The sequence below is a fragment of the Arachis duranensis genome, chromosome 8, assembly GCF_000817695.3.
Source record: "Arachis duranensis cultivar V14167 chromosome 8, aradu.V14167.gnm2.J7QH, whole genome shotgun sequence".
In the NCBI taxonomy this organism is placed as follows: Eukaryota; Viridiplantae; Streptophyta; class Magnoliopsida; order Fabales; family Fabaceae; genus Arachis; species Arachis duranensis.
The window spans coordinates 551,768-567,254 of NC_029779.3; the positions used below are offsets into that span (position 1 = coordinate 551,768).

At 34.4% G+C, this 15,487-nt stretch overlaps 1 protein-coding gene across 2 annotated transcripts; it reads right to left on the reverse strand.

The window, feature by feature from the left end:
* Positions 1 to 1,433: 1,433 nt before the first annotated feature.
* LOC107460082 (DUF21 domain-containing protein At1g47330) lies at positions 1,434 to 5,689 on the reverse strand. Of its 2 annotated transcripts, XM_016078404.3 has the most exons (12): positions 5,295 to 5,685; positions 4,884 to 4,960; positions 4,683 to 4,766; positions 4,443 to 4,556; positions 4,272 to 4,358; positions 3,939 to 4,078; positions 3,766 to 3,853; positions 3,122 to 3,195; positions 2,808 to 2,992; positions 2,191 to 2,384; positions 2,004 to 2,050; positions 1,434 to 1,851 (listed from the first exon to the last, which is right to left on the reverse strand). In XM_016078404.3, exons 1-12 carry the CDS (start codon positions 5,467 to 5,469, stop codon positions 1,665 to 1,667), a joined length of 1,452 nt encoding a protein of 483 aa, XP_015933890.1. In that variant the 5' UTR covers positions 5,470 to 5,685; the 3' UTR covers positions 1,434 to 1,664. The 2 variants fall into 2 exon arrangements, with proteins under 2 accessions (XP_015933890.1, XP_020984090.1); XM_021128431.2 differs by lacking the exons at positions 1,434 to 1,851; positions 2,004 to 2,050; positions 2,191 to 2,384; positions 2,808 to 2,992 and having other exon boundaries at positions 3,118 to 3,195; positions 5,295 to 5,689.
* Between the last annotated feature and the right edge of the window lie 9,798 nt (positions 5,690 to 15,487).

Sequence of the window (15,487 nt, forward strand, 5' to 3'; positions counted from 1 at the left end):
GAAGTTAAGTAAGACTAGTCTGCAATCTATCCATGGCGGTTCTTTCATGGGTTAAAGGAAGCTGGCAAATGGATGATAATTGAAAATTCGACAGCAATAGCAAGACATAGTTGCAGCTATGTTAAAGCGTGTTTCAGAAGAAAAAGGACTGTACTTGCTGCAAAATAAGGTTGCCTCCGACAAATTCATCTTTAAAAATTTTAAATTAATCATATTAACCTTTTCGTCACTTCCGTTGTTGATGGTAGCAAAATTTTGTGATATAACATGTTAAGTGACAATTTAACACACTTAGTAGTCCTAATTTACTTCTAACAGGATAAATTTATAAAATTAGATTGGAAAAGTATAGGGTACCAACGTATTATCTGCCAACTTCTGCCAACTCTTATTTATATTTGTGTTTCATGGAAGTGTGTTCGTAGATGTGTCTAATAATTAATATATTTTAAATACATATATAAAGAGACACATCCATAAAATATATTTATAAAGACACTTCTATTAAATACAGTTATAAAAAAGACATTTTTATTAGACACATCCACAAACACACTCCCATGAAACACAATTATAAATAAGAGTTGGCAGAAGTTGGCAAATATGCTGTTGGAAACGTAGCGGAACCGAATTAGATTAAATCAACTCTAAATTAAAAGAATTTTTAATACCTTAAAATCCTTTAATTTGAAGTTGATTTGATATAATTTTATAAATGGATTATTCTCCACATACAAGCACTTTTCTATACAAGTCATACAAGTCATTTATACTCACGCCGTTTTCACGTTTTTTTTTTGCCTCTTTTTCTTCTTTTTTCGTGCTTCCTCTTCCTCTTCCTCCTCTTCTTCTTCTTCTTCTTCTTTCTCCGTTTCTCTTCTTCTTTTTTTCGTAATTTCTCTCTCTCGTTATCGTCGTCATCAACACCACCTTTTCCTCCTTTTTTTATTGAAATTTCTTCTCTTTTCGTTTTCTCTTTCTCCTTCATCAAATCACCAGAAAAAACAAAGAAGCATTATTCAAGATACTGTTTTACTGTTCTTCTAGATTTTTTTCTAGATTGTCTCTGTCATGTGCCTCATCCTTAACAAATAAAACATTAAAAGATTTCAAGGAGAAATATACTATCTCCCTCCTATATTGGGTGTATTTCTGTAATCCTTTAGATGTATTTCTGTAATCGTTTGGTTTATTTCTGTAACTGTTTGGGTGTATTTTTGGCAACACAAATGACAGAAGGACTAATGTAACTAAAAAAATTTAAAGGAGAATTTTGGTTAAAAGAATCTTTTGGCAACTAATTTAAAAAGCATGTGGTCTTCCAAAAACGAATTTGACCATTTATTCTTATCTCGAGCTTGCATTAGCTTCTTTTCCAATCCAAATAGCTTATGATCAAAATCAAACATTAGGAAAGAACAAAAAAATTCATAGAAGTTGCTCAAATTCAAACAAGTATTTTATTGCTGAATCTGGTACAAATTTTAACAAAGCATTCATAAATGTTTAGTATTCAGGTACATCATATATATAGTTGGTGGTGGTGTTCCTTTCTTTATATATATACTAACATAATGCCTTACAGTTTTTACAAGGAACTATACTGCTACTCTGCCTTTTCAACACATACCTATGTTATTATCCTGTTCATCTTCATTGATACATCATTGATTCCTGAGTGACTCACTTTCAGAGATTTGATCAATGGTGGTTGGTGAGCCCGTTACAGATGTAGCTGTCGAAAGTGAGTTCGTTGGTGTGTGCCCTTGAACAGCTACAGAAGAAGGTTGCTCCATATTTGCATCAGGAGCCTTGTCCTTAGAGTTAGATGCATTCATGTTAATTTTTATCCTGCAAGATCAATTTTTCATGCTTCGAATTAAAAAACTAATGGGGTTTAACTGATTGCCAAACCATACAAAACAAATCAACCGTGGCGAAACGTGTCACCAACTTCCCAAGAATGATCTACTTAAATTAAGAGGGAAGAGTTTTCAACTTACTTGTTATGGATATTGACATATTCATCAGTTTCATCTAAAATCTCCTCCTGAAATGCACAAAGAGGATAATGAAGATGGATCAGCATGTACAGCTGAATTAAAAGCAACCTTTAGTTGCTTCCGCAACAATCGAAATATATGGAAGCTAAAAGCTCTAAAAGCGAAAAAAGCATGCTATTGCACTGACCTGAAGAAGCTCTTCAATGACATCCTCCATTGTAATAACACCAACAACTACTTCATTTGGTGGAAACACCGGCAGCGGGGAATTATCAATGTCCATGATGCAATACGAACAACCTCTATGTCGCTTTTTAAAAGCAGGAGTTGCTGGTGGACTTTTCTTCACCTGTGGTGACCCATCATTTGACTCCGATCCACCTATATTTATGGCAACATTCAGGTCCATAAGATAATGCACAAAGTTTCATTGAGTAGATAAACCAAGAAATTTCGTAAGCCCAAACGAAGGAAGTGATGCATGTCTCTATGATACAGGAAGAAAACCACAAACAAGTGAAGTAGAAACCATGTAATGCAAAAAGTAAAATTAAAAAGGAAAAACAAATGCACCTGACGATTTCGTTTTACAGAAGCTCCAGAAAATACCAGCACAGCCAGCAAAACAGGAGTAATCAAAGATACCCTTAGAAAGAACTAAAGAGAACAATTGTTTTTAAGAAAATAATTAACTTTATTGATCAATTTTAACAAATCCGGACAGTAAATGGTATTACAAAAACATGCTCTTGAATAAATAAAGTTAATCCATTTTTTTTTTAACTTAAGACTATAGTTCTTTACCTTTATCCGAGGATGCCTTTTCTCCCTTCTTCCTGCAGCTGTCTTTGACCTCATGTTGATCGCCACCTTTGACTTTTCTGAGTGCTTCTGTTGTATTATTTAGATCCCTATACACAACTGCAATATGACTGTGACCCTTTTGAAACTCGTTCAATATATCATACAGAGGCATATTCTCTGAAACACTGAAGGAAAATGAAGAGGAAATCATCACTATCTAGCAATAATCACAGGATATGAACGCCACTGAAATTGAGAAAAATACAAATATATAGAACATCAAGTTCATAGAGAAGGATATAAAAGTAACTTACCGTGGAATTTTTCTGATGATCATTTTTCTTAAAGGAACTGCAGCCTTTGAATCAACCATAAAAAGATTCTTTACCTGCATGTATGCAATAGATAGCAGACATATTAGAGAATAGAAAGTGGAGTTCCAATTTCACTACTTACCATGTACTATGTATCAGTATCACGCATAAAAGATAAGGGGAAAAGATATTTTTAGTTCTAAGTGTCTACGCACATTCTACCACCAGATGGGTTTAACCTTCCCATAATTCCATATCCATAATCAATCATTAGGTATATTGTAATCAAACAATAATCAGGATAAGAATGAAGTTCTCAACCTACACCGGTCCTTGTAAACTTTTTTACACTAACAACAGTGGATCAATTCAACTGTTGTATTTCAAAGTTTATCATTAGAAGCAAGAGCGAAATGATGATAGGAGAGGAGGCGAAAGCATGGATAAACAATCATATGATAGTTCGACATAGCCAAACACATCAAGGAACAAAAAAGGATACACAAATTTTGAAAAACTAACAACTAGTTTCACAGCAGTATCAACTTTTAAGTCATATCCAATTTGATTGCAGGAATTAACAACATTAGGTATCTGCAATCCCATATATCTACTTACAAAATAACAGAAGGAAGAAAAGTTACCAGAACAAGTCCAATAATATTTGTTTTCTCTCCTGAATAAACTGGAACTCTACTATGACCCATGGACATTATCGCATTCAGTGTCTCCCTTCAGTATGGACACAATGAAGATGGTCAGAACAAAATAAGATATAGACAAGTTAGAGAAAATGATAAAGAATTCACAAACCCACAAATTTAGAGTTGCATCCAGATCAAGGGAAAATGCCTTTGATATGGGAGTCATAGCATCTTTTGCAGTCTTTTCAGTCAAGTCAAGTGCACCAGTAATGATGGTTGTCTCATCATGTGTTAAATCTCCTCCTTTACCAGCCTAGACAAAAGCACAATCGAGTAGCCATGGTAATTAGTATTGCACTAAACAGAGAGATATTGAAAAAAAATTAGAGCATGAGCATGTAATAATATAGAGTTATAGACCAACAACACCAAACCATTGAACTCCATCTTAAAACATTCAAACAGAATGCATTACAAATTCAACTCAAACTTGGAACTTTATGTACCTCATTCCCATGAAAATTCACAAAAGTTTTGAGCTCTGCCCTCTTCAAAAGGGCAGCATGTCCTTTACCCAACATCCAATCAAGAACCTGGACACATTACAATCTAACATTATATATAGAAGTTTTGCCAGTATCATGTTAATCATACATATAGTCACACTCTAAGCACACCTTGCTGATTGGATACGAGATTGGGAAGAACACTAGAAGGAGAATACGAACAAGCGGGGCCAATGTTGCACCAACTGTCAATCCATATCGAGTACACACTGCTTGTGGCAATATCTGCAGTGTCACATCCAATTGGTCAAAAAATAGCACTCACGGGTGAAAGAACCACACAGAATACACTACAGCATCAGTTTGAGTTTGTTCCTTATCATATCAATGATCAATCAATATTTCATTTACCTCTCCAAACATAAGGATGAGTGTGACCGAAATAACGATTGCTGCCCAGGAAGGCACAAGTGCATCAAGAAAAATGGGAAGAGTCTGAAAGGAAAAATGGGAAGGAAGTGAGTGCTGTGAACTTGTGATGATTAAGCAAGGAAAACATGAATGATTCAGGAAACAAAGAACAAAAAAGATATCACAACTAAGTGATAGCACCTCCATAGCTAAAGAGTTCCCAATCAAAAGCGTGCAAAGCAAAAGATGCTGATTCTTAACCACCGGGAAAATTTTAGCTGCCAAACACAACACAACGAGCCAGAACTCAGAAAAACAGAAACAGAAAGAAAAAAGATCATATAGCATAAATAATTCACTGGTCTCAAGCTAGAGGTACACACAGACATAATCACTGAGTATTAAAAAAGAAAAGAAAAAAGGAAATAATTTAGCAAACAAAAGAGATTCAAAATTTAATTGAGGCCCAGCATCCCAACGTGACAAATCGATCATAGCAAAACAATATTACTAACTTTCGAAAACCGAATATGAATAGTGAAAGCTATAATTAAATATAAATAGTAACAGAAAAAAAAATTGAGAATTGAGGCAGTAATAGAAGTTAGTTACAGGCATGGATGCGGTCCTGAGGGCGACCAGACTTGATGAGAACTTCGAGGTCGACGATTCCCAAAGACATGAGTCCCAAAGTGAGACCCGCCATAAGACCCGCGAAGCAAACCAAACCTATGATTACAAGCACGTAAAGCGAGAACTTTGTTCCACAGCACGCCACCTCCGCCATTTTTTTTCTTTCTTTGTTTCTTTCTCTTTCCCCGACACACACACACTCTCTCTCTTTTCTTTCTCTGTTTCGGGTGGGGAGTGACGGACTGACGGGGCTTTTGCTTTGTTAAATTTCAATGTGTTTGTTAGTTACGGTGTGAAATGGCAACTTGCAATTCAACTGCGAACATTTCTTCCCCCAACTCGGTTTAATCTGCTTCACTATTACTAAACTACACCTTTCTGACATCTTCTTTTCCTAATCGAGATTTAACAAATTTTTAAACTCAGTATATATTATAATTATAATTACATCTGATTGTCATCAGATTAAGAAACATGCCCCAGATTAACTCTTTTATACCGAAATATTATTTTATTGTCATCTAGATTTACTATTTAGAGATTGTAGGAATATTCCGGATAATATTATTTAGTACTATGATTTATGAAATGTTAATTTTTAATAACTTATAGAATCACCTAATTTGACATTAGATTGGTATAATTTACACATTATATATATGTTGACACCAAATTAAAACAAGTAGAGGAGGTACTTAGTGCCACATATATATTAAGAAAAGTGGAGGAACAAAACTAATTCAGTAATTCTTTCTTTTTTAATCTTTTTTACTTAGAAGATAAATTTAATTCTTAGGTGTCGTTAATATAAAATTATTTTATCCAGTCAATTCATTTAAAAATTTAGTTAGAAAATGATATAACTCTGTTTTTATAATTTTATTAAATTTATAATTAAATTTTTTATATTTTTTAATTAAATTTTTATTTTTTTAATTTTATAATAACTAAGAAAATAATTAAATTTATAAACAACCACAATAACAACAACATAAGAATAGACAGTTGTAATCATCAGTTATCGGCCTTGATCGGTTACATACAGCTCATGCAGGTAAAGCACGTGCTCATGGACTGATTTGTTTTATTTAATGATTCGAGTATTAATAGAATATCAATTATAATAAACAAATTTGATCTTACTTAAAATAGTGAGTATATTACATTAAAACAAAAAGTTATGAATTTAAATTCTGAAATTAATTTAATAAAATATTTTTTTATAGGTTACATATTATTTTGTCTATTTTTTGCAAATCGATGGTGGTTTGATATCGAATAGTATGAGAGCGAAACCTACTACTCTTTGCAGGTACCAATTTTCTATAAGTGTATCAAAACGTCTTCGATTAGACCAATATTAAAATAAAAAGTAAATGAAAATTTGTAAAAGAATAAAAGAAGTTAAAAACAACGAATTCGAAAAGGAAATTGGTTGAAATAAAAAAAAAAGTGCGTTAAAATTTAAAAAAAGCAGTAAATGTGCCTTCAACTGGGTCAAAAGACTTTTGACATGAAACATTAACGGTACTGGAATGTAAATTGCATTCGAAAATTAAATCATTACTTGAAACATAAATTTGCTTGAAAAGTAAAGTTTGCAGAAAGATAAATTGAAAAGATAAAGACATGGAAAGAATCCTACAGATAATTAACTCGAAGCAGACTCAGAAAGTCTCTGGGGATGTGAGTGTGCATGAGTAATTTCTGAAATAAAGTTCCAACCCTTATCCCCTAAAACTTTCTAATACTTATAGTCTACTTCTGTAACCGATTATTAATTACACAGTGCTATCTTGTACGTGCACTCCCTGGTAACTGCTCCCACTCTTTTGCTAATGAAACGTTACCCATCAATTCCTCACGTGGTGAAAGCCCTCAACTTCCCCACTTATGTAACTGTTCGATTCAATGTTTCTAGCAACCAAATCGATTTCTCATTCGAATGCCCATTCGACTAAGCCCACTCGATTAACGAGGTGTCTAAAATCGAATCTATATCAAGTAACCCCCAATTAATGCTTGCACATGCACCTTTTTGACATCGGCTTCTATCCCAATTGTCTCTTTAATACTTCGAATTAGTTCATCCTAGTTGAAAATATTTTTCGACTAACAAATTGCCCCTTTGGATTAATGTATTTGTCTTCAAAATCAATTTTGGAAGATGAAACACTTAATCCAAATTCAAATTTCAGTCTCTTGAACCAGTAATAATTACCATTTAACTTTCCCATTGATATTGACCCGTTCGACACGTTTCCCATGACTTGCGCTTTCTCTCTCCACCACTCCGCCTTCTTCGCGAAGTTACCTTCTTTCCCTTTGAATTCCATCTGTGATAACGACTACAGTGAAATTTCCTTTAAATTCGACACTTTTATCTTTGTCAAGTTTTCTCGAACCTTTATTCTCTCGATTTCTCTTGCATTCATCCTTTTCTTACCACTTTCACTCTTCAAACTTCACTCTTCTTTGTTCTGCAATGGCCGCTTCATCATCTCTTGCCGCTGCTCAAGACAAAGGTAAATGCCCCGTAGTAGAACCACCGGCTCCACCAGCTCTTCATGTGTTGAATCAAGTCAATGATGAAGTCATTGACGACCCACAACTTCATATCAATGATACCAGAATTCTGATCCCTTTTACAGTAGGTGGAGATGTTCATTGTTTCATTGGGTCTATCGAAACCCTGGAGAAAGCAAACAAAAAATTGCCTTTCTTTCCCAGCGCTCAAGGTGAGGATTTGTTGATCAACCAAAACCTGGACATTTCTTTCCTCATCAATAAAAAACCTTTTAGAAATAATCCAAAGATTAACCCTAGAGGGACTGACTTCACAGCCTAGCATCAGCGTTTTGCTCCCACAAAGAGCGCTACTTGGGGAGCTCTAGGGATTCAGGACCTTCTATAACACCCTCACTATCAGAAGTCACGTTTCCGGCTGCGCTACTCTGATAGCAAGAAGTATTACGACTACTTTACATACTAAATATTAAAATATGAGCCTGTGACTTGACTTTGTTTCGCTGCGTTTTTTGAAAACTGGAAATAAATACTTTATCTTAAGAAAAATACAAGCAGGCATAGATTCATATACAAGACTTCTTACATAATATCTCATAATATAATATACATATAAAACATACAACTCCTATCCCTCTTACAAACTTATAATAACAAAGACGAGGGAAGAAAATAAACTAATTAACACAACAGCATATAAACCAAACGCAGTATAACTCTTCTTAATGCCTCTTCATCTAGTTCCTGAAAAGGTAAAGCTATAGGGGGTGAGAACCTAACCACACGGTCTCACCATAGAGTTTCAAAGTTTCATAAGAAGATATCTAATAAGAAAACTGTTTTCAAGCTCAGTGATTATCATTGCCTTATGAATCTTTTAAAAACCACTAGGTAATCGTTCAAAACCTTTTCGAAGAAACAATGTTTAATCTTTCAGAAATCCGAAACCTTTCCTTTATTATAAGAAAATCTCAATCAGAAATCAACCACGCAATCAAACAACACAATCATTAATTCAGCACCAAAGTTCATTCTCAAATGTAGCACGCCAGGACAAACACAGGCAAGACAGACAAGGAAGGCACATGTTTAAGTAGCAGTTATAGCAAATAGTTCAAGTAGCAGTTAAGAACAGTTTAGCAATTAGGCAAACCAAAACAAGTTCAAACCCAAGCAAAGCATACAAATGCATATGATGCATGCCTGTCCTATGGCTGATGAGGCTCATCTGTCGGTTATTCAGCCAACCCGACAAGTTTGAATTGTCCTTAGACTGTCCCCCGACGTGCATCTCCAAGAGTCTATGCATAGCTTTTTCTCAAATAATCAATATTACTCAATGGGGGTTAACATTCCCAGGAATTTATATAATGCCCAGTCACACTTACATCGTATGGTCAACAGAGTATCGAGTTTTCAACTTGGTACACGTGGTGGCAAGCCACGACACTTAATCCAGGGAACCTCGTATCTCATATAATTCAAATTCATAAGCCATATGAATAATTCAAAGATCATGTCTCAACATTCTCAACATCATAATCATTCATCAATCCAAATGTCATTTCCAAATTCATTCAAAAACCATATTTCAAAGAAAATCCTCATCATCCTTCTTTCCATTCCGTTCATTATAAACTAATCTCAAAACATAAAATGTTTAAAAAAAACAAATCTTTTTAAATAATTACTTCAAATGAAACTTCCCTTTTTATAAAATTTTGGCAACATCTCCTCTAAAACTCGGACTCTGCCACCCTTTCTAGGTCCCAACAAAACCATTTCTTGAACTCCTTTCAATTCAATTTCAAAATCAGAACAATTTTAATATCTCAAACCATTTTCAATTTAAATTCATTTTTCTACAAATCAAGCTCATTTCCAACATTATAACCCTTTCCAAATTCCAATTCATTTCCAACAAAGTCAACTAACATTTTCTCAAACACTTTTCAACATTTTCAAACCCAAGTCATTCACAAATCTCAAATCATTTTCCGAAGTCAAACTAATTCTAACATCAAATTATTTTCCAATTCTCAAATTATACTTGATAAACATTCGAATCAGATTTTTAAATTAATCTTTCATTCACTATCTCAATATCAACTCAATATTTAGAACTAGCCACAGACAAGTAAACAATCACATTCATTCAAGAAAGTTCAGTTCAACTCATAAGACTCCATAATCACCAAAAATATTTACTTGCCTAAATATCAATTTATAAGAATAAAAATAAGTTTTAATAAAAACGCCCTACCTCGCGAAACCACTAACCAAACGTGTCAGAGAATTCCTTTTTCCTCATTACGAAATCGACGGCATTGACCCCGACTATTTCCCGCAGTTGTATAGCCCAAAAAGCACCATTCACAACAAAACTTGACCCTGAGACATTAATGTCGCGTAAAACTCCGAAACATATAATTGAGTACTAACGCGAGGGTTTCGAGACAGAAACACTTACTGTACTAAGGGAATGAAACAACGACAGTGGCATTAGCTACACTGAAAACTCTCCGCAACAACACCATCAAACATGGCTCTATAGTTACAATGGTTCAACCCTGAAACGTGAATACCCAAAACCCTCAATAAGCATATAACAACAATAACAATAAGGATTTTAGTTAGGAATTTACTATAATTACGGAAAAACAGAACGATGGAGTGGCAACTGCATCAGTACCGGCGCAACTAAAAGCAGAAGCAAAATAGAAGACAACGGTGATCTAGGATAGGGATGAATTGCATCAGAACTAGAATAGCAACTCTGGTGTCCTTCTCCAGCATCGAGGATGACAGTTTGGCTTACCATCATCAACAGCAACGAGCTAGGATCCAGATCGACGACGACGACGACAGCACTAAATAGGAAAATACACTATTTTATCCAGAATAAAAATATAGGAAAATAAAATCAGTAAGCAGAGTACGAGCAACAGTGTTACAGTTTCAAGAATGGAATTGGGAACGCAGGGAAAGCTGCTGTCGGGCAATATCAGTGGCGCTTCCCGTCAAGCCCGATGGTGATTGAACTGTGACAGCAAGCTCCCTTCGACGGCAGCACTGACAGCGGTGCGCGGCGTTGGCGGGGACGACTCCAACGCAGTGATGAAGACAAAACTTCTTCTCGATCAGCGGCTTGTAGCTCAGTTTTCTCCCAACATCATTCTTCCTCTCCTCGTCGTGGTTCTGTTCCCGACGGCGGCGACGGGTTGGCTGCGATGAAACCCCTGGCGGCAAGACGCGATGGCTCTCAACGCACGACTTCTCTCCTCTCTGAAAACAGTGGCGGCAACGCGTGGAGGACGGTGGCGAGCTGGGCGTGACGGTGGCGGCGCAACTGGACGGCATAGGGTGCGGCTCCTTCCCCTCCGATTCCAAGCTCTCTCTTCTTCCTCAGCTCTCTCAGAAACTCTCTTCTCCTCTGTGTGTGTGTGTTTGCGTTTTGGGAGAAATGGGGGTGGTAAGGGTTTAGGGTTTGTGAATTAGGGAAATTAGATTTTCTGAATGAATTTGGGCATTTTGGGATTTAGGGTTAGAAATTAGGATTTTATAAATGAATATGGATAGATATGAATAGATATTTTGATACAATTGGAGGGTAGAGAAATTTTAAAACCAAATATACTCTTTTAAAAATATTTAAGAACATTATTTATCAACATATTGCTAAGTTAAATTAATTATTTCTAATTTAAATTATAAAATAAGCATATTAATCACATTTTTATAAAATATAATTTAAGCTCAATTTACCAAAATTTTTCTTAATTACCTTTAATAAAATAAGTTCTGAGATTAAAGTCTTTAATGAATAAATAAATTGAAGTTAGCTCATAATAGGATTTTTCTAAAAATTTTGGATTTGACATCCTACCCACCTTATAAAAATTTTTGTTCTCGAAAATTAATACAAAACTAAAGAGATTTCATATCACCTTATCTTTGAACACATTTAAGAAAATAGCAAACAGATCTCAGTATATATGTATAAAATTTTCAAATACCAAGAATTTCATATGTCATAATGATATAAGGATATAAGTGTGGCTGCAAGTAGAAGGTACAAGGCGCAGGCTGGTCATAAAATGATGGGTGTAACGTTCGCATCCATATAATGTACCCACTTCAGAACTTCAAATTCCACTCTATCCAGACACATTTCCGCTATTATTAGTCATACTATATTAAACAACTCGTTCGAGAGTTCTCGACATCTCCACTCCCTTCGTATGCTTACTACCGGTCTCAAATCCAACACGCGCAAAACTCTTTCGCGTGAAGACTAAAAGTCTACAGCTTTCTGTGATACTGTACATTTAAAAACTTCACCTTTCCACGTTCACGAACAGTATTCTAAAGAAACTAACGTTTCGTGTGCTACGCTTAAGGGTCATACATGATTCTAAAGCAACCCTCGTAATAATGAAGCAGGAACCATTGAAGGACAAATAGTACTTAAAACCTGATCATTACTGTCAGGAACCTGTGAAGAATTCTCAGAAAAAAATTTGTGAAATAATTCAAGATATGGAAAGTCAAATTTACTAAACTTCACATGCCTAGAGACATAAATTCTCCCAGTAGAATCTAGACATTTGTAGCCTTTATAATTTGTGGCATAGCCTAAAAATAAACATTTGTGGAATCTAGATTCAAGTTTATTGCTAGAATAAGGCTGTAGCAATGGATAACAAAAACAACCAAAATTTTTTAAAAAATATAATCTGGTTTCTGATGCAATAAAACTTCATATGGTGATTTATTTGCCAATAAATAATAGCTTCATCCCAATCAATTAAAGGCATAGACGTAGTGGATAGCATAGACAAACTCATTTCAATGAGATGTCTATGCTTCCTCTATGCATAGCTATTTTATTCAGGAATATAAGGACATGAAAAACGATGTAAAATGCCTTCGTGTGCCATGAAATTAGCAAAAGCAAGAGATTTGTATTCACCTCCATTATCATATTGGAGTTCCTTAATTTTACAACTAATAAGGTTCTCCATGAGATTTTTATATTGCTTAAAAGCATATAACATCTGGGATTTGTTAACAAGCAAATAAGTACAAGTATACTTACTAAATGCATCTATAAAAGTCACACAGTATCGATAACCAAGATGAGAGACAATAGGGGTAGGTCCCCAAACATCACTATAAACAAGTTGTAAAGGTGCATCATAAGATGTATTAGAATCAGAAAAAGGCAATTTATGCATTTTAGCTTGAGCACAATTTTTACAGATCTTAGAAATTGAATCAGAACTGAAATTATTATAAGCTATATTACATTGATTGAGAACTAATTGAACTATTTTGGTGGCAAAATGACCTAAATATTTGTGCCACATATCAAAATTAGAATAGAAAATAGAAAAAACATAAGGAGTATTAGGGGTTGATGAAGATTGAGGCACAACAACATTCACAAACTGATAAAGACCTCCTCTTCTAAAATCCTGTAGAAGAACTTTCTTGGTAAACTGACAACAAACAACACAATAAATTGTATGAAATTCAAAATAAACAAAATTATCTTGAGCAAATTCGGATACACTTATTAGATTCTTAGTGATGTGTGGTGTGTGTATGAGCTGTTGTAATGAAAACCATCGTTTAGAATTCAAAGAATACAAAAATGAACTACCAATATGATATATAGAGATACATGTATCATTGCCAACTTGAACCTTATCAGGGCCAGTATACTATGAGCAAGAAAGCATGTTAGATTGATTTGGAGTTACATAATGTAAAGCTCCTGTAATTGGATACCATGATGGATTATATATGGTGGATGGTGCAATAAGAAAGGCTTCTGGATTATGGAAAGATGGAGTTAGTGGTGGAGGAGTGGAAGTTGTGGAATTGCTTTGTGATGAAGAGGGGGATACAGAGCAAAAACCATAAGTGTGTGGCCTGAATAATTGAGACTGAGAAGGGGGTGGAAGTTCTTGGTTAAATCGATGGAAGCAGTGCAAAGCAATGTGACCAACACGACCACATACTTGACACTGAGGTCTAGGAAAAGTATAGAAGGACCTTCCCCCTGTGGTTTGTCTTCCTCTTCCTCGTCTTCCTCCGGCTCCACGATTGAAATTTGGAATGGATGGAAAGGACTGTGAGGTTCGCTTGCTTCACCAGATTCTCTGGCTTTCGATACTTATCAAGCATTTCATTATGAGTTAGCAGCATAGTTTAAACCTCACAAAGACTAAACATTTCTAGTTTTGAATTGACAATAGTTATAATCATTTTATAATCCTCATTAAGTTCTTCAAGAATAGCTTTAACTTGTTTTTCTAGTTTGACAGGCATTCCCAAGGCTGTGAGAGAATCTGCAATGGTTTTGATTTTGGAAATGTACTCTGATGGTGTGTGATTGTACTTCTTGATAATCTTGAGTTGTGCCTTCAATTGCTTGATCCTAAATTTTGTTGACTCCTCAAAATAAGCCTCAAGCTTGTGCCAAATTTGATAGCTATAAACACATCCAACTATTTTTGGCTTGAAAACTGAGTCCATAGAAACCAATAACTAGGACGTTAGCTTTTGGTCATCTTGGATCCATTGTGTGTATTAAAAAGATTCAATCCTAGCAAGTTGATTTTCTGGGTTATCAAAACGTGCAAGAATCTTTTCTTGATGCAGATGATCTTTCCAATGCAAGTCCTCTAATAGCTGTTAGGGCTTGTTGCTCCCATGTCTTGTGGTTATTTTCTCCCAACTTATCTTGAATTGGATGAAAGGGCCTTTGATTGAAAATATGAAATGGAATCTGATTAAAAATTGTATTGACGGCATTTGGATCTGTTGCTAGAGATAGCAAAATTATCGGAAGGTGAGGCCATGGATCTTTAAAAAGAAAGAAAAACTAGACTCTAGATACTATACAGGAGTTTTAGAATTGTGAATTTTGAACGAGAGAGAGAGCAGAACACCAAAGAAAGAAAGAAAAGACAGAGAAGAGAAAAATAGAAAGCAGAAGCTAAAATTGAAAAATAATAGAGAAAAAACGAATACTCAAATTAACTACTTCTCTACTATTTCTTTAATTCTATTATGAATAAAGATTTAGAATCTTATCTTTTCACTCTTTTACAATGAATACCAACAAAAATGATATAATTTTGATTTTTATAATTTTAGCCTATGAAAATGTAATTGAATGTAAATTGATAAATTCTTGTAGTCGGATTTATTTACGTAAATAATGAAATTTTTTATTTTTTTAAAAAGGGTAAAATATATTTTTTATCTCTGAAGTTTGATAAAAGTTTTAAAAATATCTCTAAGTTTTATTTTATTTCAATTTTATCCCAAAAGTTTTCGATTTGCATCAAATATACCCCTGACGGCTAATTTTTCAAAAAATTTAAGACTAATTTAACAACAATTTCATAAGAACAACCCTCAACATAAGCAAATGAAGCATAATTTTCATGCATTATTGTTAGATTGGTCTTTTAAATTTTTTGAAAATTTAGCCGTCGAGGATATATTTGATGTAAATCGAAAACTTTAGAGACAAAATTGAAACAAAATAAAATTTAAAAATATTTTTAAAATTTTTGCTAAACTTTAGGAACAAAAAATATACTTTACTCCTAAAAAAAAGCGTCACTTCG